Source organism: Arachis ipaensis, chromosome B4 (genome assembly GCF_059453495.1).
Source record: "Arachis ipaensis isolate K30076 ecotype BB chromosome B4, ASM5945349v1, whole genome shotgun sequence".
Taxonomy (NCBI): Eukaryota; Viridiplantae; Streptophyta; class Magnoliopsida; order Fabales; family Fabaceae; genus Arachis; species Arachis ipaensis.
The window spans coordinates 37598151-37622933 of record NC_142439.1 but is presented as its reverse complement, the minus strand read 5'-3'; the positions used below and the strand labels follow the sequence as shown (position 1 = coordinate 37622933).

Below are 24783 nucleotides of genomic sequence, written 5' to 3'. Positions count from 1 at the left end.
CGGATCCTGGTAATCGTCGTCATCTTCATCTTCCTCCTGCTGAGGCGGCGGACTAGGTGCTGATGTCGATGCCCCATTGCCTCCAGTGTGCATTTGCTTGTAGTACACCGTCAATTGGTCTCACAAATGCTCTAGCCGTTCCAGCTTCTCTGTCAGCTCCGACCTGATGGCAACGGTGTCTCCCACGCGTGCAAGAAGTTTGTTGTATCTCTCCTCAGACTGCTAAGCTTGTTGGTGAAGCTCCTATGTGAGCTTCTGCACCTCTTTTCTCAAGTCGATAACTTTTTCGGGATCAGCAAGGCTGGTGGCAGAGGTAGAGGCAGATGAAGCCACCAATGTGGAGGTGCGGAAGCTGCTGGTGAAAAACGACCCTAACCTGTTGACGCAATTCTTGTAACACCCTTACTACCAAAATGTCACGCTTCCGTCTCCGCCACTCTGATAGTGAAGAGTATTACGACGACTTCCATACTTAATAATAAAATAGGAGTCTTTGCAAAACTTGAACCATATAAACTATTCATTTTAAAAACCGGAAATACTTTTTATTAAAATCAACAAGCATATATAACCAGAACTCACACTACAAGAATTTGACAGATTAGCGACGAATTTTTGCGAGAAATATTTTTTGTCACTAATCCGTCACTAACTTGCGAGGAAATAGTGACGTACTAACGACAAAATTAATGAGCGGTCACAAAATATCTGAACTTGAGAAAAGCGACTGATTAGCGAGAGATTTACGAGTAAGTTTGTTTCTCGCAAATTAAGTTTCGTAGCTAAAAAAAGAGCGAGAATAATTTCCTCGCTAATTTGTCACAAAATAATTAGCGAGTAACAATGTTCTAGCAAATCAGTCACTTGGAAGTTCAATCGAATAAAAGAAAAATAGCGAGGGATATTATTGTCACTATTCCGTCGCAAGTGTTTGATATACAATTAGCGAGAAATAATTCACATACTAGTTCGTCGCTAAATAAACTTTGTGCGAAAAGGCTAATTAGTGAGGAACAATGTTACTAGCTAATCCGTCACAAAGACTTGAAATGCATTTTGCGATGGACAAATTCCTAGCTAATTTGTCACCAAAGTTTTTATTTTTAGCGAGCAACTAGTTTCTCGCTAATTTGTCGCATAATATTGTAAAAATTCAGTGACAGAAAACAGTCATCGCTAACCCGTCGCAACGGAAAATCATTCAGCTACGGAAGTGTTCCTTGCTAATTAGTCGCTAAAGGGGAAATACAGATATTGAATGCCTAGAACCTAAGTAGTGAGAAATTTGCGACCGTTTAACAACCGACACACTTCGTTCGCTGATTTCAAGTCGCTGATTAGCGAGCGAAATACATTTGTCGCTAAGTTGTCGCAAGTTTAATTTAGCGAGCGACTTGGCAACGGCAATATTGTCGCAAAGCAAAATCTATATCCTACCTAATTTGTAGTAAATTACTCGCTAATCTCGTTGGAAATCCGTCGCAGAATCGTAGTAAATCCAAAGCTAACCGAGAAAATGTTAGAAGTAATTGGTCGCAATTGAGTCACTAATCAAAAGCTTATTTAGTGAGGAATTAGCTGCCGCTTAACAACTGATAGACTTTCCTCACTTATTTCATGTTGCTACTAATTTGTGAGGAAATACGTTAGTCCTTATTCTCTCACTACTTTAACTAGTGGCTCACGTGCCTGTTCAGCCGCTTTTCTATTGAGTTTAAGAAATTAATTTTATATTTTTATTTTTAAAATTAGTTGATTTAGTTTTAATAATTAAAAATAAATATTAAAAAAATACATTCAGTTATTTAACATGTAAATTGTGTAAAATAAATAAATTTTAATGAAAAACAAGATGAAAAAAATATTTTGTTATTATTATATGTAACAAAATGAATATAAACACTTATTAATATTATATATAGATTAGTCATTTATAAATATTATTAAATTTATTTATTTACTCAATCTTGTTTTATTAGAAACAAATTTAAAAATTTATATCGAAATTATCCTTTATCTCCATCCATAATTCTAATAGCTAAAAAATCCTATCGAAATCATTTTTTTAATTTTTTTATTTTTAAAAATTATTTAATTTTTATTTTTATTAAATTATCTCATCATATTATACACTACCATTTTCTCTTATCCTTGTATATACATATATAACTATTATTGTCTCTGATTAATAGAACTAGCATTTTAAAAATTGGTCAAAAATATAATTATCAGTTAATTTTTCTTCCTTATTTTTACCGTTACCTTTTTTATTTTATACATAACTTCTATTCTTGTCCTTTTTTTTATTCTAATGAGTACATGTAGTACTCTTTTCTATCTTTTTAATGCTTAATGAAAAAAAGATAACGATAGATATGTGTATGAAAAATGGTTAAAAAAATTATGAAAAAAAATTAAAAACTTTAAAAGAATAATAAAACTAAAGATAATTTAAGATATTAAATATAAAAAGGTATTAAAGATGATTTAAGATATTAAATATAAAAAGGTTCCGGGGAAGAAGGTGCCGGGTGCTCTCTGTCTCGTCATCCCCTCGTCCTCATAAGCACGCCATCCTTGTGCAAGTCGTCGCCGGCAACAGCGGTAGTAAGTTCCGGTGGGCGGGTCTTCATTCGTCGTCTTACTTTGAGCCTCGTCGTCACAGCTTCCTGTGGCGCACCCGATTTGGTCAGTTCCAATATAATTAATTTTTTCTTTCTTTTTGTTTTAGTTGTGTTGCTGTAATTCATCATTGTACTTTGATGATGTCGTTGAAAATTGAATTTGTTGTTGATATTTATTTTTGAAACCTTTTGAATTTGTTGTTGTTCTAAAATGATCACTCAAATGTGTTCATAGTTGAGATAATTTGTTACTGATTGGACTTTGGGCTATAAAGTGTTTGTTTTGAAAAATAATTTATTAAATTAGTTTTTAAAAGATAATTTTTAAATAAACTTTTAGCACTTAAAAAGTTATTATTATTATTATTATTATTATTATTATTATTATTATTATTATTATTATTATTATTATATGATCAATTTTTTATTTATTTTATCTAAAAATGATTAACAATTCATGCATAATAATCTTATTATTGAGAGTACCTAAAAAGAGTACTTAAAAAAAAAAGTCTCATAAATATTTATAACATATAAAATAACATATTTTAATACTCTTTTTAGGTACTCTCAATAATAAGATTATTATGTATGAATTGTTAACTTTTTTGTACAAAGTAAATAAAAAATTGATCATATAATAATAATAATAATAATAATAATAATAATAATAATAATAATAATAAAATTATTGAGAATACTTTAAAAGAGTACTAAAAGAGTATGTTGAGTGAATAAGTCTATAATAAAGTGGGTATAATATATTTTTATTTCTCTTTCTTATAGAAATATTCCTGCAAGTTATTAATTTGTTCTTATTGAAATTAAAAAATTTAATTTTACTTTATATATTGATAAATATATAACTTTATTTAATTTTTATATATTTATATTTGTTATAATATTTTTAAAATTAAAAAACTATTATTAAATATAAATATTATTAGTTGTGCTTATTGAAAATTATTTTTAGTTTAATTTATCAAAAATAAATACTAAAAATTTATTTAAAAATTATCTTCTAAAAAATAATTTAATAAATTATTTTTCAAGACATAAACTTTATAGCCAAAATTTCATGCATCTATTAGATTCGAATTAGGGGAGACGAAACAAATATGTAAATCGAAGTCAATCCATTTAATTTATTAACATTCTAACCATGCACTTAATTCGAATCCACTTGATTCGAATTTCATTCCATTAACGTTTTTCACCTGATTCGGAAGGATTCGATTTACTACGTGTTTCATTAAATCGAATTTAATCAATTCGATTTATATAGAAATATCCTTTTAGAATTTGACTTGTATTTTCTGATTATTTGAGACATTCAGGTAACATTGATGTGTATTTAGTTTATTGAGGTGTTTTGCCCAAAAAATTAAATAACTCATAAAAAATTTATTTTTATTTTTATTTTTTATTTATTAATAATTTATTATTTATAAAATTGTTATTCTTTATTTTAAATTTATGATTTAAAAAACATAAAAATTAATTTTTTATTCTTACCCATCCTGATCTGAAAGAGCCCCAACGTCTCTCTCCCTTAAGCTCTCTCACCTTGCTCACGCCACCTCTCCCTCCAGCTCTCTCACCTCGCTCACACCACTCTCTCCCTCAAGCTCAGTCGCCGCCGCCAGTTGGTTAGCTTTCTTCACTGTCACCGTCTCACACCCAGCCGCGGAAGAAGGTTCCGGCGCTCTCTGTCTCGTCATCCCCTCGTCCACAGAAGCACGCCGTCCCTGCCGCTGTGCAAGTCGTCACCGACAGCAGAGTAGCAGGTCCCGGTGGGCGGGTCTTCATTCGTCGTCTTACTTTGAGCCTCGCCGTCAGCTTCTTGCGGCGCACCCCGATTTGGTCAGTTCCAATATAATTAATTTCCCCTTTCTTTTTGTTTTAGTTGTGTTGCTGTAATTCATCAATGTACTTTGATGATGTCGTTGAAAATTGAATTTGTTGCTGATATTTGTTTTTGAAACCTTTTGAATTTGTTGCTGTTATGAAATGATCACTCAAATGTGTTCATGGCTGAAATAATTTGTTACTGATTGAACTTGAATGCACTTTGATTTTGTTGTTGAAAGTCGAATATGTTGCTGAAATTTGTTATTAGAACTTTGAATTGGTTGCTGTTCCAAAATGATTACTTAATTTTGTTCATTGCCGAAAGAATTTGTCACGGATTGAACTTGAATGCAACTTGATTTTGTTGTTGAAGGTTGAATTTTTATTGAAAGTTGAATGTTCTGCTGAAATTTGTTGCTGGAACCTTGAATTTGTTAGTGTTCTAAAATAAAATGATCACTTAAATTTACTTTCTTGCTAACTGATTGAACTTGAGTTTTTTGCTGTCTTGCTTCATATTGTCATAAATTTTAAGTTCCTATTTTCTTGATGTTATGATAGTTCTGTCAATCTTTTGGATTCTTATTATATTAAAAGATATAACTGATATTCTGATTATTGAACCCGGCATATCTCTGTACTTTTTAACCTCATGAGTTGAAGTTCTTGGCATGAGATTAATGATACCCAATTGTTTTTGGGCTTTCTAATGGTTCAAATTATTTATTACAATTTCCTTCAAGCTTTGTATATTATCTTTTTATGATTTATATCTTTATTTTCAAATTGAATGTATTAAGTTTGTTACTTTATAACTTGTAGAAGGGGTTATTTAATGTGATTGTGAATAAAAACACGCATTAATGAAATTTAGGAAAAAAATACACGAGACTATGTGATTTATATGCATGTTAAACATTGGTATTACAACTAAAATGAAACTTTAGTCCAGATAATCATGGCGCCTGATAGGAGTTGGATGTCACGAAGGCAAGATTGCACTGGTCATCTAAGTGAGGAATTTAAGAAAGGTGTTATGGAATTCGTAGATTTTGTAGAAAGAAACCCGACAGTCATTGATAGTTTAGGTCGCATTCTTTGTCCATGCACAAAATGTAAGAACAGGATTAGGGATGAAATATTTTGGGTCGAAAAGCATTTGTGTGATCGTGGGTTTATGGAGGGTTATATAAACTGGACTGCTCATGGTGAGGAAAGATGGGTTGAACAGGACGCAACAAATGTTACCCAAGAACATGAAGAAGAGATTACAAATCCATATGTAGACATGGTTATTGATGCTGCAGGTGATAACTTAAACGTAATGGAAGGTTTAGAAGAGGATCCAAATCCATCAGCGTCGAAGTTTTATAAGTTGCTGAGGAGTGCTGACGAACCTTTGTGGGATGGCTGCACCAAGCACACAATATTGTCAGCTGTAACCCAGCTAGTGAACTTGAAATCAGAATTCAACATGAGTGAGAGTTGTTATAATCGAATGGTTGCCATAATCAAGAGCATGCTCCCAGAATCAGAGAAGTTGCCAGAAGATTTCTACCGGTCAAAGACAATGATTCAAGAATTGGGATTAGGATATGAGAAAATTGATGCTTGTCCTAATCACTGCATGCTATATTATAAAGAAACAAGTGACAAGACTAGTTATGTAGCCTGCACAATGTGTGGACACCCACGATTTAAGCCAAAGGCAGGGGATACAGTTAATAGCAGTAGAGATGTGCCATACTCAATATTGAGATATTTTCCTATTACTCCAAGACTTCAACGTTTGTTTATGTCTAAAATTACTGCGCAATATATGAAGTGGCACGTGGATGGAGTACGCCACGATGAATCGGTTATCACACATCCGGCTGATGCTGATGCTTGGAAACAATTTGATGCCACCCATGAAGTATTTGCCCAAGAACCTAGAAATGTTAGGCTTGGACTCTGCACTGATGGTTTTAATCTATTTTCTGGCTCGAAGACTCCATACTCATGTTGGCCTGTGTTTGTTACACCTTACAATCTTCCTCCAAGTATGTGCATGAGAAGAGAGTACATATTCCTCAGTCTGTTGATCCCTGGACCGAAGTCTCCCGGAAAAAGATTAGATATTTATCTTAGACCGCTGATTGACGAGTTAAAGGTTTTGTGGGACAATGGTGTTACTACTTACGATGCATGGGAAAAGAAAAATTTTAACATGAAGGCAGCATTATTGTGGACTATAAGCGATTTTCCGGCTTATGGAATGTTGTCTGGTTGGAGTACTCACGGCCGACTTTCATGTCCGATTTGCATGAAGAACACTAAATCGTTTCGACTACAACATGGTGCTAAACCCTGTTGGTTTGATTGTCATCGACAGTACTTGCCTGTTGGTCATGCATTTCGTCGTGATCGATATTCTTTTAAAAAGTCAATTGTGGAAAAGTCTTTTCCACCAAAACGAATGAGTGGAGTTGAAATCTTAAATGAGTTGGACAAACTCGATGAAGCTAACTTTGGGGCAAATTCGAGAGGAAAAAATGGTGGCTTTGGTACCATTCATAATTGGGTGAGAAAAAGCATATTTTGGGAGTTGCCTTATTGGTCAACTAATTTGATAAGACACAATTTGGACATTATGCACATTGAAAAAAATATTTTTGACAACATCTTTAATACTGTTATGGAGGTAAAGGGAAAGTCAAAAGACAATGCGAATGCAAGAGAAGATTTGAAGCTAATATGCAAACGCCCTAACTTGGAGTTGGTATTCGAGAATGGAAAATACAAAAAACCAAAAGCCACATATGTCCTAGATTCTCAACAAAGGAGGATAGTATGTGAGTGGATAAAGCAATTAAAATTTCCGAATGGTTATGCATCAAATATTTCACGATGTGTTAATCTAGCGGATGGGAAGATATAAGGAATGAAGAGTCACGACAGTCATGTTTTCATGGAAAGACTAATTCCGTTGGCATTTCGAGATGTGTTGCCAAAATCCATATGGGGAGTGCTAACAGAGCTCAGCTTGTTCTTTAAAGAAATTTGTGCTACTGAAATACGCCCTGATGCTGTGGAGAAGGCAGAGATTTCCATTATTAAAACAGTTTGTAAGCTAGAAAAGATTTTTCCGCCGGCTTTCTTTGATGTGATGGAGCATTTAGTTGTCCACATTCCCTATGAAGCTAAGGTTGGAGGACCTGTGCAGTATCGATGGATGTATCCATTTGAAAGGTGTATGTTATACTTAAAACGAAAAGTTCGAAATAAGGCAAGAGTTGAAGGATCTATTTGTGAAGCATATATTTTGGAAGAAATTTCAAACTTTACTTCCATGTATTTTGAGTCAACAGTACAAACAAGGCGGACTCAAGTTCCCAGGAACGATGATGGTGGTTCAAATATGGATGAGAATCACTTGTCTATTTTTAGATACCCATGCCTTTCCATCGGGCGAGGTTCAAAAAAATACTTAACTGATGAAGAGCTTCATATCGTCCACACATACATTCTTGTCAACTGCGAAGAAATAGAACCTTATCTCCAGTAAGTTAGAACTAGTTAATATATTCATATTATATACACACTAATTTTACAACTAAATTGAATGTTAATTGATTACTTTATTTATTAGACAATTTAAGGATTCCCTGAAAGAGTTAGATCCAAATATCTCCGACGATGAAATACTAATTGCCCGCGATAAAGACTTTAGTAGATGGATAAAGAATCAGGTGAGTGATTTTTGAAGTTAAATATTTATAACAATTAAAATTATTTGTATTGCAAGAATGTATAACTTTCAATTGTTATTATATTCATTTGTAGGTAGATACAGGTCACATTGAAAGTAGAATGATTCAACAGATAGCTCATGGTCCTTCCAAGTCTGTCACTTCGTATAACGGCTTAAAAGTTAATGGATATAGATTTCATACTAAGGATCACGACAAAAATAAAGCTACTATGAATAGTGGAGTATGTGTTAAAGGAAATATTTATGGGGAAAATGACTTAGACTACTATGGCATTCTTGAGGAGATCTTGGAACTGTCATACTTAGGCTATGGAAATACTGTATTTATCTTTCGATGCTGCTGGTTTGACCCAATTAATGGAGTAAAAGTTGACGAGAGATATGGGTTAGTTGACATAAAGTATAAATCAAGACTACAATCAAACGAGCCATTTGTTTTGGCTGAGCAAGCACAACAGGTATATTACACAAAATACCCACATAGTGGGTATAAATCTAGTGGGGAATGGTGGGCGGCTTGTAAAGTCAGAGCCAAGCTCTTTATGATTGAGACTTTGCATGATCCAGATGAAGAACCCAACAATGAGCATGCTGATAGTAATGATTTTTATCAGGAAAGTGTATCTGATTTAAGAGCGCAAAGTGTTGTTTTGGAGGATGAAGTTATTACATTGTTTGATGCAAATGCTCCAATGGAAGAAGTAAACGTAGAAGATATAAATTGTCCAATTGACACTTTGCTCAATGATGAGCTCATCAACGATGATGAAGATTTTGATAGTGAGGATAGTGAAAGTGTCAGTTCCGAAGATGAGAATGAAGACTAATTTCGTATAGATTTGGTTTGTTTGCTGGAAAATCAGAATTGCAAATATTTTGCTTGATAGATGAGATTGTTGGTGGGGGGAAAGAATTGGCTAGAGCTCTAATTGGATAAAAAATTAATTTTATTTTTTTTGTTAATATAATTTTTTGTTTCAAAACTATTTGATAAGTATTTTTTTATTTTAATATTAATGTGATCTTATTTATATCATATTTTGTTAAAATTAAAATTATTATAAAAAATCTTTAAAATGTTAAATTATAAAAGCACACAATAAAAAGGTAATATAAAATTGTCCTAGTTTAAAGTTCTAGATAATATACGAGGTGAAATATTTGATAGAGTAGATTTTTATTCTCAAATATGCTTAAATATATAAAGCGTATTTTTAGAATGATAATGCTTCTATTGTATTTCTTTAAAAGCTTTGAATGTCGTCTATTAATTTATAATACAATTAATTTAATTTAATTTAATCTATAGTTGTTTTAATTGGACTTTATACTTATTGAGTCATATTTTTTTTAACAAAAAAATAACTATGAAGTCATTTTTATGTTTTTACAAAGGGACATTCATTATGTCATAATTTTAATAATTAATGTAAATTTTAAAAAATTGAATAAATTTATATTTATTTTGATTACATTCAAGAGTAAATGATATGAATTCTTACAGTCGAGAAATAGATTTAACTTGTTCTATAATAAGTAAGTTTTTCAATAATTTAATTTATAAGAAAAATTCTCATATTTTATTTATTCTACAAATTAAAAATTAAAATTAATATTCATAGTTTTGATTAACAAAATTAAATTTTTAAAAAGATAACAAACCTCTCTCTCGCTAATAACCATATTGGAACTTAAATTTGAATGCTAACTGATATTATATATTGTGTAGGTACTTAGAGTATATTAAGAAAGTACGTTATTAATTTGAAAGTAAAATTATTTTGTGTAAATTTATTTTTAAGAAAGATTATTCTTGTTGAACTATTTTACTTTTATTCCTTAAAAATATATCCTAATAAAAAAATCTGTAACAATAATTTATATTTAATAAAAATATTTTAATGAGGTTACTCTAAAAAAAATTGGATAAAAATTTTTTTATTTAACGTAATTGACAAAAGAATTTTTTTAATAATAAATCTTTCTTTAAGAATAATATTGGAAGTTAAATTTAGACACCAATTATAATTATATATTGTATAAGTATCAAGAGTATATTAAATTAAAATAGTATGATAATAATTTAAAATAAAAAATTATTCGTTCTATATTTTATTAAAAAAATTACTTTAATTGGAGCCATTTTTATAATCTTACTATTGAGGGTGAGCAATCTTTTTTAAAATTATAAAAACGAAGGTAGAATAGAAAAAAGAAAATGGATACTAAACCTTTCATATTTCTATTATATATAAATAATATATATTTGTCTAACTTAATTTAACTTTCTAATAAGCAAGTCCTAATATGTTCTATATTCATCTACATTTTAAAAAAGAAAAAAAAAACAAAGAAATGTAGGATATACTATATTTAATGCGGTGCCGTTTTATATACAAAGAAATCTGATAAAAGAAGTCGTGAAAAATCAGCCACCTAACTTCTCCTGCCTTCACCTTTGTGACCTCAGTGCCAAAAACCTAGAAGGGCATAACATTCTTTGACTTGCTTTCGAACACACCATAGAAGAACATGCAACCTCACCTCGTCGTTGTTCTTCTACATGCCCAGCCACCACCGCCGTCGCGTTTGCTCCACTGTCGTGCGCGCTGCTATGCGTCATCCAAACTCCTCTGCTCGGTCGCGTGTTGGAGCCTCCACTCAGCCGCCATTTTCCTGCCGTTCACCTTCTCAATTGCCGCTGTGATTTCCCCAGGTTCAACCATCTCCATTGAGTATGAAATCTTCATCTCCCTCTCCTTCCCATGTTGATTTTCAGAATGTGTGAAAACTAAGGTGATTTATTGTTCTTGTTCAATATTGTATTAATTGTTCCGTTAGTATTTTAGTTGATATTTGTTTTAATTATTGAGTTGCTATTTCAGTTCAAGCTCTTCCATCCTTGTGCTTTTCTGTTCTTGATGGTTTTTAAGTTGCCCTTTTGTTTCCTTGTTTTTTGTTTTAAATTTTATTAAAAATATAAATTTTAAATTAAAAAATAGGAACATAAATTTAAAACAATTATATTATTTTTAATTTAAAAAAAGCGGTAAGCCAAACACAAAAAAAACCCGCGCAGCACCCTTTGCAATTTGTAATATTTCAACTTAAAAATTAAAAACCCCACTATCCCCACTATCTCCTCTTCTGCCATAGCTACCGTACAAAAAGAAAAATAAGGATTTCTGGTTGTGGAGAAGGAAGGTTTTCATATTGTTGGTGCTGTTTGTTTAAAGAAGGAGGCTCGCTAAAGGAGGTCCAATCGACGACACCGCTCAAGGAGGTCTGATCCACGACATAGCTGAAGGAGGTCCGCTTCTCCTTTCCACAAATCGCAGGTTATGATAATCTCTTCCTATGTTTGTTCTTATGTATAATTTAATATGATTGTGATGGTTCTTACATTCAAAATTTTCTTGGATTATTGCTTTTTCGTGGAATTAGATATTTACTGCTGTGAATTTTATTGTTCATGGAGGCCCTGCATGCCTGAGATTGAAAATTTTTTTTAAACCTTTGAAATCATCTGTTCCCAAACCCAAATTATTTTTTCTCAAACCCTTAAAGAGTACAATTATATTCCATACTAAAATAGTCATATGATTAAATAAAATAAATTGAGATATTATGTTATTTTTGCACTGTTATTTTTTATTCAGGACAATGCATCAATATTTCACAACTTATATTCCACTAAGAATATAAATTTAAGCTACCACCTTAGAATTCTGTTTCCAATCCCATAGTGCGTGTTCTTTTTCCTTTTTGTAAATTCAATTTTAAATTAATATTTTATTTTAAAATAAAAATTTATATAAGTATCTTTTCTGAGTTAGTGCGTTATAACCTCAGTGAAAAAAATTTGGTGCATGTTTACATGAGTCACGGCCTTATACTTATTGCCTCCAATAATAGAGTTGTAATTTGCAATAGAAACCTGTATATTATTGGCAGTCAGGGTTTGGAACTTTCTCTTATAATAGAATCATGTAAGTTCACGGTTCATCTATGCAAATAATCCAGAATTTCTTTCACATTTCTTCACTTCTCTGTTATTTTACCTATCATTCTAGATTTATAATATTATATAACTAATATAATTTAAAAGTCTCAACATAATGTCCTTTTCATTCAGCAGCTTTCACATACCACAAACTGTTAAAATCCATTTTTTGAGATCATAATTTAGATGTTGTCACTTTGTGTTGTGTTCTTTAAATACCATGACAGTTCTACCAGCAGCATAAAGTCGTGTATTAAAATTGAATTCATTTTCCTATACTGATTTCTTTCTTTTTCTTGTTTTTTTTTCTTTTTGTTTATTTATTTATTTTATTTCTTTTTTATGATTATTGATTAGAATGGTATATCCTATCAGTTTTTTTACTAATTATTCTCTAGAAGATATTGGTTATGCAAGTAATAATTAAGAACACGCACTAGGAGGATCAAAGAGCTTTAACTGTGACTAAACTCCAAACCAGGTTAATAAGTCCCTAGTAAATTAGTAATAGGTTAGGATAAACCAAAACTAACATTAAATAAACCTAATTATTTGGATTAGTAATGCACTTCAGTATATGGAAACTAGATAAACTCCAAGCCTCACTCGTATATATTTTTTAAAAATGAGTTATTAGTGTCTTATAATATTGTAGGAATGGTGGTCTAAAATAATAGGATAGATAGAACCTACAGAGGTCATGATATATGGTCAATACAAAGTTTATCCTAATAAGCAATAAATCAATATGCATACACCATAGTACATAGAAGAATTGAACACATAATATGGGGTAGATTTCAAAAGCAAAACCAATAAGCATTACGTGAGTCCCTCCCAAGACACAAAACAGATGCAGGTTAATTATGCTATGAAATCTCCCTCAAAAAATCAGTAATATGTATTATTCTTGCTAGAAATGTTGTTTTGTTCTTGTTAATTATGTTAGAGTCAGGTATTAATTATAAAACAATTCTGCATATCACAAATAAATTAGTAATTTATGCTGTTGCAATTTATTTTCCAATTCATTATTTTAATAGGTTGTATTGAAAATATTTTAAAATCACTTTCTCTTTTATTTATTTTTTATTAGACAGATAATCATGACACCAAAAGGTAGAGGTGGACGAATGGTACGAAACACTCATATCGATCAATCTCAACTTTCCTCGCGTATGCCAGGTATACATTTGGCGTTGAATTTAGTTTACCATTATCGGCTCTTGATTTATGAAATATGATGTATGCTTATTTCATTAAGTTTATGTGAGTAAACTGTTGACATTGATTCTTCTCAACCATTGATACACGTATTAAGTATCTAATTGTACTATACACTTGAGTTATATGGCTTCATTGTGATTTAATTAATCCTAGGTTAGAAAGTGATTTTATCCTATCTATTTTTTTTTATCTTTTTTACTGTAGGTCAACAGAACGATAATAACGATGAACCTCATCTTACACAATTGAATGAGGGATCAGCATCACAACCATCTCCACAAGCTTTATCACAACCGTCACCACAATTAGATGGTATGATCTACTTCAGCTGCTAAATTTTTACATATTCATTAACGAGTACATATCTAATTGAAAATTATCTCTTATTCATTGTAGGTGTGAATTCGTCTGACGGATCTGTTTTAGACGCAGAAGATAATGAGCTACCTAATGTTGGACAATCAAGTGCACATACTGAAACTAGGGGTAACAGGAAGTTGGTAATAGCTGTAGAGAAAGGCGATAACCCGTAAGTAGTTATAATATTATTTTGACCTTGCTATATCTGTATCCTTTCTACCTAAAATAAAAAAGAAGGGTATCACTTAGTAAGGTACCTTTAATTTTTACTAGTTTATTACTAGATTTTACACCTTATTATGTTGAGACTTTTATGTATATTTATTTCACACTTTATCATGTTGAAATTATCACAAAGGTAGAATAAATGGATCTGATTTTCCTGTTCATTCATTAATCTTGTTAGTAATGCATGTGCTATATTTTTTAAAAGAAGTATAATAACATATGAGAATTAAAGAAGGTCAATGCTTGATTTCAAAAATAAGGGGTAAGGTTTTTATTTCATCAAAAATCAAAAGGGGTGAGTCATGTTTGTAATTTGTCTTTGGTTTTATGATGATACTTTTGTAGTGCATTTGATAAACTTGATTTTTATTTGAAAAACTGCCATTAGCTGAACCCATCTAATGTGAACAAACCTTTTTCTCTTTATGCACTTGCTATTTGTAGTTGCTAATGTTGTACAATATATACCATAAACAATACTGACTAAAAAAGTATATGTTTCACTACTGCAACCAATCTGAATTATAGAATAAAAAATTTGATCCAACAAGTCTTAATGCAAGGCTTTAATGCTCAGATTATTTAAATGTTAAAATTATTATAATTTACTCAATCTGCACCTACTTTTTTTTCATGCAATCACAACTTATCACAAAGATTTGCTGTTAGAGTCCTATATATGTGTCATTTATGTTATAATGTTTATTAATTTATTATATTTATTTTTATAAAATAGACAGAAAAATAATTTTGCATATGTGGATATTCTTCTTTGCAAAACATTGATATTAATCTAAGCCTAAATTCACAACACAGGAAATGCATTTCAATAAATACCGAAACATATGGCCATTTTAGATTACTATGGAGAAAGCTATCAGTAAATAGTTTCAAAGAAATAAATCATTACTTTTCTTTTATATCCTCTCATCCAGTATTATAACTTCTGCTCAATTAGTAACTCAATCCCTGCATTTACTTTTATATTGGATGAATGGATGTGCATATTTCTTGTATTCCTATCATTTTATTTTTGTCAAAACAGAAAACATAAATACAGTTAACAGTAGTTTCATAAAAATGGTATGTGACCAGCAGTTAATACATGCCGCATGAGAGAACTAAATATTATATTTGATTTTTTTTCTGATTTGATCTTAATTTAATTGATGCGGTTTTTTTTTTAATTTAGTTGATGCACTCTTGGGAGCTTTACATACTTATGATCTATGTTATTTTCATAAATTATTTTAAAGTTGCGAGTAGTATAGTTAAGCCTAGAATTTGTTGTTGCTTTGATGATCTATGTCGTTGTGTGTTAAACTATTTTTGATAATCGTGTATTTTTTAATGTAGGAAGAGATTTACAAATCATACAGTAACTCGTGACATTACAAAAGATTTGTTAAGTAGGATGCCTTCTCCAGCACCAAGATGGCAGGATTATTGTCCAAACATGAAGGACGAGTTGTTTAAAGGTTTCCTGGTAAGTGATTATAATGTTGCCTCAATGCGATTTTAATAGATAATTGAATTGCGTAGTTACTAAGTCTTTTAATCTTTAAATTTAGGAAAAACATGAATTTGCATCAAATTATGATAAGGCTATGGCAAGAACTGTTTGGAATAGGACAATGCTTGATCGCTATCCAGATATTTTGAAAAGAGCAAGGGAAAGAGCTTTTAAGGAGGCAAACTCAACTAGTATTGCTGACATTAAGGGTCATGGACCTAAAGCAATGAAAGTTGATGTTTGGAATGGCTTAGTTGATCACTGGTTAGATTCAAAGTGGAAAAATAGGTCTGTGGCTGGTCAAAAAAATAGGGCTGCTATGCCTGCTCATAAACTACACACTGCAGGGTCTATCAGTTTCGGCGAACACAAGAGAAGAAAGGTATAAAGAAAAATATTGTCTATCTCAAATGATTTATGATAGTATATTCTAATAAATGTTGTTACAGGAAGCTAAATTGAAGCGTCGTGTATCTTTCCTTGAAGTATATGATGATGTTCATAAGAAGAAAAGTGGAGAATATGTTTCTGAAGTATCCAAGGAAATTATTGTAAGTGCCATTAATTTTGTAGTTTAATTTACTTTCGGTTTTCTTAATAATATGTCCTTATTTTTCTGATGTAGGATTTATATGGAGAGGCAATATCACAAAAATATGGAGAAGATTTATTAGATCAACCTGAAGTTGATCCTGACGTGTGGACAGAAGTTGCAGGAACTAATAAGAAAGGACGAGTTCATGGGTTAGGCCGCAGTCTAGATATTGGTATTCGTGATCATAGAGATGTGCCATTACCAGAAGATACAAGTGTTTCTACAGTCAAACCGGTTTCACAAGCGGACATCACTCAAGCTATTAAGGAAGCATTGCCTAGTGCTATAAATGAAGTGTTGCCTAGTGTTGTAAATGAAGCTATACAGAGTAATCTACTGTCTCTCCTTTCTAAGATTCCAGGATTCCCCCAAGAAAAGGACCATTAGAGTGACTTTGCTGGCTCAGATATTGATTAAGTGGCTTATGTTAATGCATTTTGTTAGGCTTAGCTTAGTTAGGTAGTTAATTTGTTTGATAGATAAGTAATTGGGCAATTTGTTTCATTTTCAGGTTTTATAGAAGTTAGCTTACTTTTATTGGTAGTTTACTTAGTTAAAAATTATATAGATTGATTTTTATAGTTATTGATATTGTTAGATTTAGCTTGTTTTGGTATTTTATTTGAGAAGTGTCTATGCTGGAGATGTTACAATAGATTTTTATTTTAATCAATATATTTGGTTTGAATTTTTTTAAAACATGTATAATTTTGATGAACTAATTTTATTTGTATGCATTATAATCTTTTAGTTCAATCACTAAAATAAAAAATAGTATGATGTTTATTTAAGTATAGTGACAAAATTGGAATACTAACCGATATTCTAGAAAAATTAGCGACATACTCGTTGTTGACGATAGTGACAAATTAAATATTTTATTGCGACTGAAATATTTGTCAGATACCTAAAGATTTGTTACTAGTTTAAAAGGAATTTGCGATGACATTTTGCGATTGTATTGCAACTAATTGACTACATATTGTTTCCTAGCAAATTGGCGACTATTTCATAACTTTACTTTCTCATTTCGAATAGCTTTGGTTTAGCGACAACATTCCTACAAATTTAATTAAGGATTTTCAAAGATTAACTATAGATTTACTACAAAATGTGACAGATTTGCGATCATATTTGCGGACAACTTGCGACGAGTTAGGTTCAGAAAAATTCCTTGCTAATTAGCGTCAACTAAGCATTCTATTTCGTCTACGAAGTTAGCTTGCATTTAGCGATGAGTGTGCTGTAGTAGAATTTGTCGCTAATTAGTGACTACCGTTTAGTGTATTTCTTCTATGAAATTAGCTTTTACTTTAGTGATGGATTTGCGACTATCTATTCGGTAGTTAAAAAACTTTCCGATGAATTAGCGACTGTTGTGTTTGCGTCACTGATCTGCGACTTGTAATTAGCGAGGAAAGCATTAGTTGCTAGGCGGTAGCTAATCTGTCACAAATTATATTTTGGGTCAGATTAGCGACGATTTTACGACTCTTTTTGTAGTAGCTAATCGACCAAATTCTTGTAGTGTCAATCACATTACTCAAATACATACATACATACATACATACATACATACATACATACATACATATATATATACATACATATATATATATATACCACACTTCTTATACAAGTACTTACAAATATACATACATGCATTTCGTTACAAAACATAATTTCTATCCCTCCTACAACAATATAATGTTAATGGCGAGGGAAGAATAATATCTAAACTAAAACATCGTATAAGCAAAATGCAACAAAATTCTTCGTAAGCTTCTTTCTCCGTTTTCTGAAAAGATAAAACTATAGGGGGTGAGAACCTAACCACACGGTCTCACCACGGAGTTTTAAAGTTGTCATAAGAAGATATTTAAAGAGAAAACTATTTTCAAGCTCAGTGATTATCGTTGTCTTATGAATCTTTTGAAAACATTTAAAGAGAAAACTATTTTCAAGCTCAGTGATTATCGTTGTCTTATGAATCTTTTGAAAACCGATGGCTTAACCACCTGAAAATCCAAAACCTCTTTAAAAGAAATCAATTAATTATCCAGAAATCCAAACTCACTTTTCTTATAAAAGAATCTTAAAAGTTTCCTAACAGTATGAATGACCAACCTGTTTCAAACATAGGTTCATTAATTCTATGCTAAACCAGTTTGAAATTTCATACTTTACTAAGTCTTAATCAGAAACCAATGTCATGCAATCAATCAACACTATCACCAATTCAGCATCAAAACTCAATCTCAAAAGTATCACACCAGAATAAATACAGGCAAAATAGACAAGGAAAACACAAGTATAAATAGCAGTTACAACAAGTAGCTCAGATAGCAGTTAATAACAGTTAAGCAATTAGGCAAGTCAAAACAAATTCAAACCAAAACAAAGCATGCAAATGCATATGATGCATGTCTGTCCTATGGTCGATGAGTCTCATCTGTCGATTACAAAGGCAAACCTGACATGTCCGGTAGCTAACCTTGGACAGAACACCAAACACGGAGCAAGTGGGACAATGCCGCAACCCTTGCATCTTACCCACGTACCCAGAGCAAGGGACAACTTCACCCTGCCTCTTACCTAGTTGGTGTTACAGCTCTCAACTCGGAGCAAGCGGCGACAGAACTCAACTCTTGCATGTTACCCGGAGTCTCGAACTCTTGTCCGAAGTAAGTGGATAACACCACTGCATCTTATCCAGAGTCTCAACATATACTCGGAGCGAGTGGACAATGCCACCGCCTCTTACCCAGTCACATATATTTCAATCAAATTCAGTTTCATTTTTAAATTCATTCTCAATATCATTCAATTCAATTTCATAATTCAAACTCAGTTTTCATCATTCTCCTTCCTCATTTCTTTCCCGGAACAAGTGAATTTTGCCACTGCCTCTTACCCAGGATCACATATCTCATTCATTTACAAATCATCATTTCTGCACTTTCTCAACCACAATTCATTCCTTTCTAAATAAAGCAAAGACTCAAAACGTAATCCTTTTCTGAATAACTCAAAATCAAATTATAAAATCCTTAAAAAAATCCAAATCGTTCTAATAAGCACTTCAATCGAAATCTCCAATTTTATAAAAATTTGGGCAGCATCTCCTCTAAAATTCAGATTCTACCACCTTTTCTGGGTCCCATCCAACATTCCTCAAACCCTTCTCATCCATTTCCAATATCAAACAACTTTTAAATATCAAATCCTTTCCAACTTTTAAACCAATGCCGATGTCAAATTGGATTCAATATCAAACCACTTCAAACTTCAACTATTTCCTATATAAATTCATTTTTCAATATCAATTCAACTCCAAAACCAAGAAAAATCACTTTTTATCATACTCAAACGAATTAATCTTCCAAAATCATTTTTATCAACAACCACATACCACTCAACAAATAATAATTCAATCCAGTAACAATCACGTACATAAGACTCATATAATCATAGAAATATATTTTTCACATCAATATCTATTTATAACAATTCTATAATATAAAATAAATTTTAAGAAAAACTCCTACCTTGATCGCGACTTAACTACGCGACAAAACCCGTAAAACTCTGATTTCGCAGCGGTGGCGTCAAATCCGACCATCCACGCAGCAAAAACAGTTTATCAAACATAACATGCAAGAAGCGAGACTCAACTCTGAGATATTAACGTCGCGTAAAACTCAATAACTTATAACAAAATAACAACGGTAAGGATTATGGGATAAGAGCAACTTACTGAACTCAGAGAAGGTCCAAAGAACGGAGCAGCCCTTCTTTCCATCGCCTTTTGCTTCTCTGATGACGGATTCTCCAACGGCGAGCACGAAAGACGGTGACGCAGTTGGAGGCGCGAATGGCGGCGACGGCTGGGCATGACCCTCCCTTTCTCACCCGCGTCTCTCTCTCTCTCTCTCCCTCCCTCCCTCCCTCCCTCCCTCCCTCCCTCTCTCTCTCTCTCTCTCTCTCTCTCTCTCTCTCTCTCTCTCTCTCTCTCTCTCTCTCTCTCTCTCTTTCTCTCACGGTTCTGCTCTCTTGGCGGCGACGATGAAGTCTGACGGCACAGCGGCGGCTTCCTCTCCTGGTCGTGTTTGCGGGTTCAATGGCAATGGGTTCTTCGACAGCGGCAACACGAACTCTCTCTCTCTCTCTCTCTCTCTCTCTCCCCGTGTCGCGTCATTCTCTTCTTTGAGCAGCAGTGTCAATGGCAGCTTGGCGGCGACGGAATGGGCTGAACGGTGGCGGCGCGATGGCGAGCTTGATGGTGGTGCTGTGGACAAGCCCTCCTTCTCGGGTCACCCTTCTTCCTGTTCTCTCTCACTCTTCCCTTTTATTTGTTCCCTTTCTTTCTCTGGTTTTTCTTTTCTGAAGTATGCTGAATGTTGGGTTTGTTTTTTGTGTGTATTGAGGAAGAAGGGAAAGGAGAAATGGCGGCTAGGGTTAGGGTAAAATAGGGTTAGAGTTAAATTTGAGAATATTTGAGTTAATTAGGGTTTTAATAATTTTATTAAAATTAGGGCATAGAGTATTAATTTAAAATCTAATTTAATCCATTAAAATTATTTTAAAAAATATTACTTAATTGCCAATTTGCTAATTGGATTTTAATCAAATATTCTAATTTAAAATTAGAGATAATATAATTTATTTTTTTTATTTATAAAATTAAAGTATTAAATCTTAAAATCTCAATTATTTAAACTAAATCATATAAAATCCTTATACTTTTAAAACTATTAAGATTTATAATTTAAATATAAAAAATTATTTAATAATTATAAAATTAAGTATAATTTCTAATTTAATTATCAAAACTTGACTTATTTACTTTTAATAAAATAATTTCTGAAAATAAAGTCTTTAATGAATAAGTAAATTGAAATTAGCTCATAATAAGATTTTTTCAGAAATTCTGGGGCTTATAATTCTTGTAGGGCTCCGAAGCGGTCTCGCGCCAAACCCTATCAGGATCAACGATCGAGGCATCGGAGTCGAGATCGTCCCCATTAAGCTGAGATTGCTAGGTCACGACCTCTAATCTCTGCGTGAAGTCCTCCTGTGTAACATACATTGTGATTAGGATGACAGTTGCTTGACTGCAAACTAAATACATTTCAATCATAGAATTAATTGAAACTCACATAATGAGCCTCAGACTACTCATTAGTAAATCTTGCCTTGTTGGCCTTCAACGATGGGTATACTACTTGAAGGTCTCCGCCAATGTCGCCTCACGCTCCAATGATTTAAACTACACACATTGAAACCAACTAATAAAATAAATCAAGTAACAATTAATTCAAGTAATAATTAACAAAGATTATCAAACTACATACCAGCCTTCTCTTTATCTTCATGAAAGTCACTGACTTACCGGTATACTTTGACGACTTCGGTGAAGCCCTGTCAGTTCTGTTCGTTAGACAGCGACGCTTGAACCGCTCATCAGTACTAAAACGGATGTCCATTTCCTTCTTAATATTTGGACGGAGCTAAATCGTGAGGTGGTTGCGCCCCTCATGAATGTCCTGCATCATCTGCTGAAGTCGCCTAGCTATCCGGTGGTCGTACATCTCCCTGATCAAAATATCATATTTTCTATCCCATATAAATTTCTCTTGCACAAAGTAATTCAACAACATTAGTTAGTTGAAATAAAATACAATTAAAATACAGTTAATTCAAGAACATTGGGTTCTTTCCGTCCACTTCTGAAATCATCACTCTCTAGTCTCAACAGGGATCGTCGTGTTGTTCAGTCATGGGTTGTCGTACATGGACTTAATCACATTGGAGATTTTCTGTGTACATGCATTGTTGTTTGGTGCAAACCTATCAACGAAAAACTTAAGATTAGCAAACACATTAAAATATATAAAACTTAACAAATTCAAAATAGATTGCAGATAAAAAATATTAAAATAGTACTCACGCCTGCATGCCATCAGGTCAAATCCTCATTCGTATGATGGACGGTGGTGGAAGAGCATTTAGCTGGGACATATTAGAGGAATCACCCACCACAGTCTCTGTCATTGGAGTTGGAGGGGGCATAGCAGAAGGAGGCACGTAGTTGGGTTTAGGACCATGATGAATTGCTGCTCTGGTGGATTCGCCTGTGACGTCACAGGGGTCGATGGGGTAGTCGGGTTAAAGGGTGATAACTGAGAAGTCCCTAGGATACCGATGGAAACCTTCCCTCTACCACGATCACGAGACCGACTCGTGACACCTCTACTACCTGTCGTCATATCTGCAAAGAGAATACCAATTAACACTAATCAATATATATACAATACAGATCCTTCAACATTTATATTCTTTCAGAAAAATTTTGATATAACCTCCCCTAAAATTGGACATATATCCACCTTTACAGTTCCTACAAATCCAACCAAGCTCAATTCATAACATCAGTCAAAACTCAATTAAATTCACAATATTTTCAGTAGAATATATTAACTTGTTTATACTGTTGTATACATTTATAAGGGCATCATATATATTGATATTTAAATCTCAAAGAATATCATTATATGTAATGTTAATCATTATATATTTATTTGAAAATATAAGAAATTAAGTTAAATTTTACCAAGATTTAAAAAATAAGTGTTAATTGTTGCCTTAAATTAAATGATTTCTTTAATAACTATATATATGAATTAGAATGATCCTACAAATAATGTACTTATATTGATATAGTAAATCAGTAGAACCTAATACTTTAAATCTAGCCTATCTTAATAACTTAAATTCTCTAGCTAAAACTAAAAATTAAAATCTAACTTAAGGATAATACTAATTATCAGCTAAAATATAAATTAGACATAGAGACATATAATCAAGCACTTGGCGTGCAAAAGTATCAAACAACAACAAATAGCACAACCAAGTATTTCTTTAACATCAATTCACACAAATTAGCATCAATAACACAACAATCTATAGCATATTGCAGAAATTCAGCAGAAAATCAATTAATATAGTCCAAACAAATTTAAATTTAAATTTAAGAAAAATTCTAATCCTAATCCAAATCTAAATCATCTAACCAGCAGAAAACAATGATAACCAATTTCACTTACTAACTAAAAATTAACATATAACTAAATCCTAAATTAACTTAAATAGAGAAAAAGAGTGATCATTGAACTTGAGCTTCGAACAGAGGAAGAGGAACTCAAGGGAAGAAGATGTAGTGACAGCGACAACCGCTACTGGTGGAGCGCTACGGCAGTGCTAGATGGCGAGACAAACAGAGAAGGAAAAAAGGAGTCGTGGTTGACGCTGGGTTGCAAAGAGGAGAGAATGAAAGAAGGGACTGGTTTTGGTGAGGCGGAGAGGAAGCAGCGAAAGGAAGCACACGGCAAAGGCGTTGTTGGCGACGGTGGGGCTGACGGAGCAGCAGAGAGAGGAGAATGTTAGAGAGAGTGTGGGAGAAGAGAGGAGAGAGAGAGGGGGAGAATTTGAAATAAAGGGGGAGAGGATTTGCTCTTCGAATTTTAGGGCTCGTTACCGTTGGATTTACTGGCGAATAAATCCGACGATAACGCATTGCGGGTCATCAAAACGCAGCATTCCACTAATTGGGTTTATTGGCAGAATAATTCCATGCTATATTTCGCACCTGTTTTTCCTGTTTTTCCTCCAATTATTACCGAGGAATTTACCGTCAAAAACAAAAATTTTCCAGTAATGATTTGACCTCACAAATTTGACACCTAAACTATTAATGAATCCACCGATAAAACCAACGCTAATGTGCGACGCTAAATCCGACGGTATTTAACACTACATGAAATGCGCCGAGTACCGTTGGATCTAGCATCTCAAGTTACCGTCGGCTTTATCGACGAATTTATGGAAGGTTTGTGATAGAATTCGTTACATCAAATAGTTACATGCAGATTAACTTTTCTGATGGTAAATTCGTGGGTAATACTTGGAAAAAAATGGGAGAGAATAGGTGCGAATATTAGCGTCAGATTTACCGTCAGTAAAATTCAACAGTAAGTCATTTTAGTTAAACGTTGCGTTTTGGTGACACGCAAGGAGTTACCGTCAGATTTATCTTATGGTAATCAGCCCTAAAATTGAGAGCGCCAACGTTGTCCCCCTTCATTTTGAAAAGCCTCTCTCTAAACCCCTCTTCTTCGTTTCTCTCTCTACCTGTTTCTGCCGCCGCCGCTCCAGCTCCACTGCCACCACTCCAACCCTGGTCTTTCATCACTGCCTCTCCCTCTCATGGAAACCATCGAGTTCTCTATCACCGTACTGCCCGCGTAGTCGTCCAGCAACGCACTGCCGCCGTTGCCGTTCAGCACTACTGCCACTACATCTCCTTTTGTCGCTGTCAGGTTCCATATATCTCCCTCTTCTATAAATTATGATTTAAAATTTATTTAGATGTTAATCTAGGAATTAGTTATATGTTAATTTAGGGATTTAGGATTTGATTATTATATGCTAATTTAGGGTTAACTTAATGTAAGATTTGCGTTTTGGCTATCATATGGTAATTTAAGTTTTATTCGTATTTGTTATTAGTTATTATATATAAAATAGTATTTGTGTTGATTATGTTAGATTTGTGTTGATTATTATGGT

The 24783-nt window shown here is 32.8% G+C and overlaps 1 protein-coding gene and 1 pseudogene across 1 annotated transcript; both read left to right on the top strand.

Annotated features, from left to right (window-relative positions):
• The first annotated feature begins 5968 nt into the window (after positions 1 to 5968).
• On the top strand, positions 5969 to 9056 carry LOC107636411 (uncharacterized; annotated as a pseudogene).
• Positions 9057 to 11414: 2358 nt separating this feature from the next.
• Positions 11415 to 16642, top strand: LOC107636413 (uncharacterized). Its single transcript, XM_021122431.2, has 8 exons — positions 11415 to 11567; positions 13329 to 13417; positions 13664 to 13771; positions 13856 to 13988; positions 15404 to 15533; positions 15619 to 15942; positions 16010 to 16111; positions 16186 to 16642. Exons 2-8 carry the CDS (start codon positions 13339 to 13341, stop codon positions 16540 to 16542), a joined length of 1233 nt encoding a protein of 410 aa, XP_020978090.2. The 5' UTR covers positions 11415 to 11567; positions 13329 to 13338; the 3' UTR covers positions 16543 to 16642.
• The last annotated feature ends 8141 nt before the right edge of the window (positions 16643 to 24783 follow it).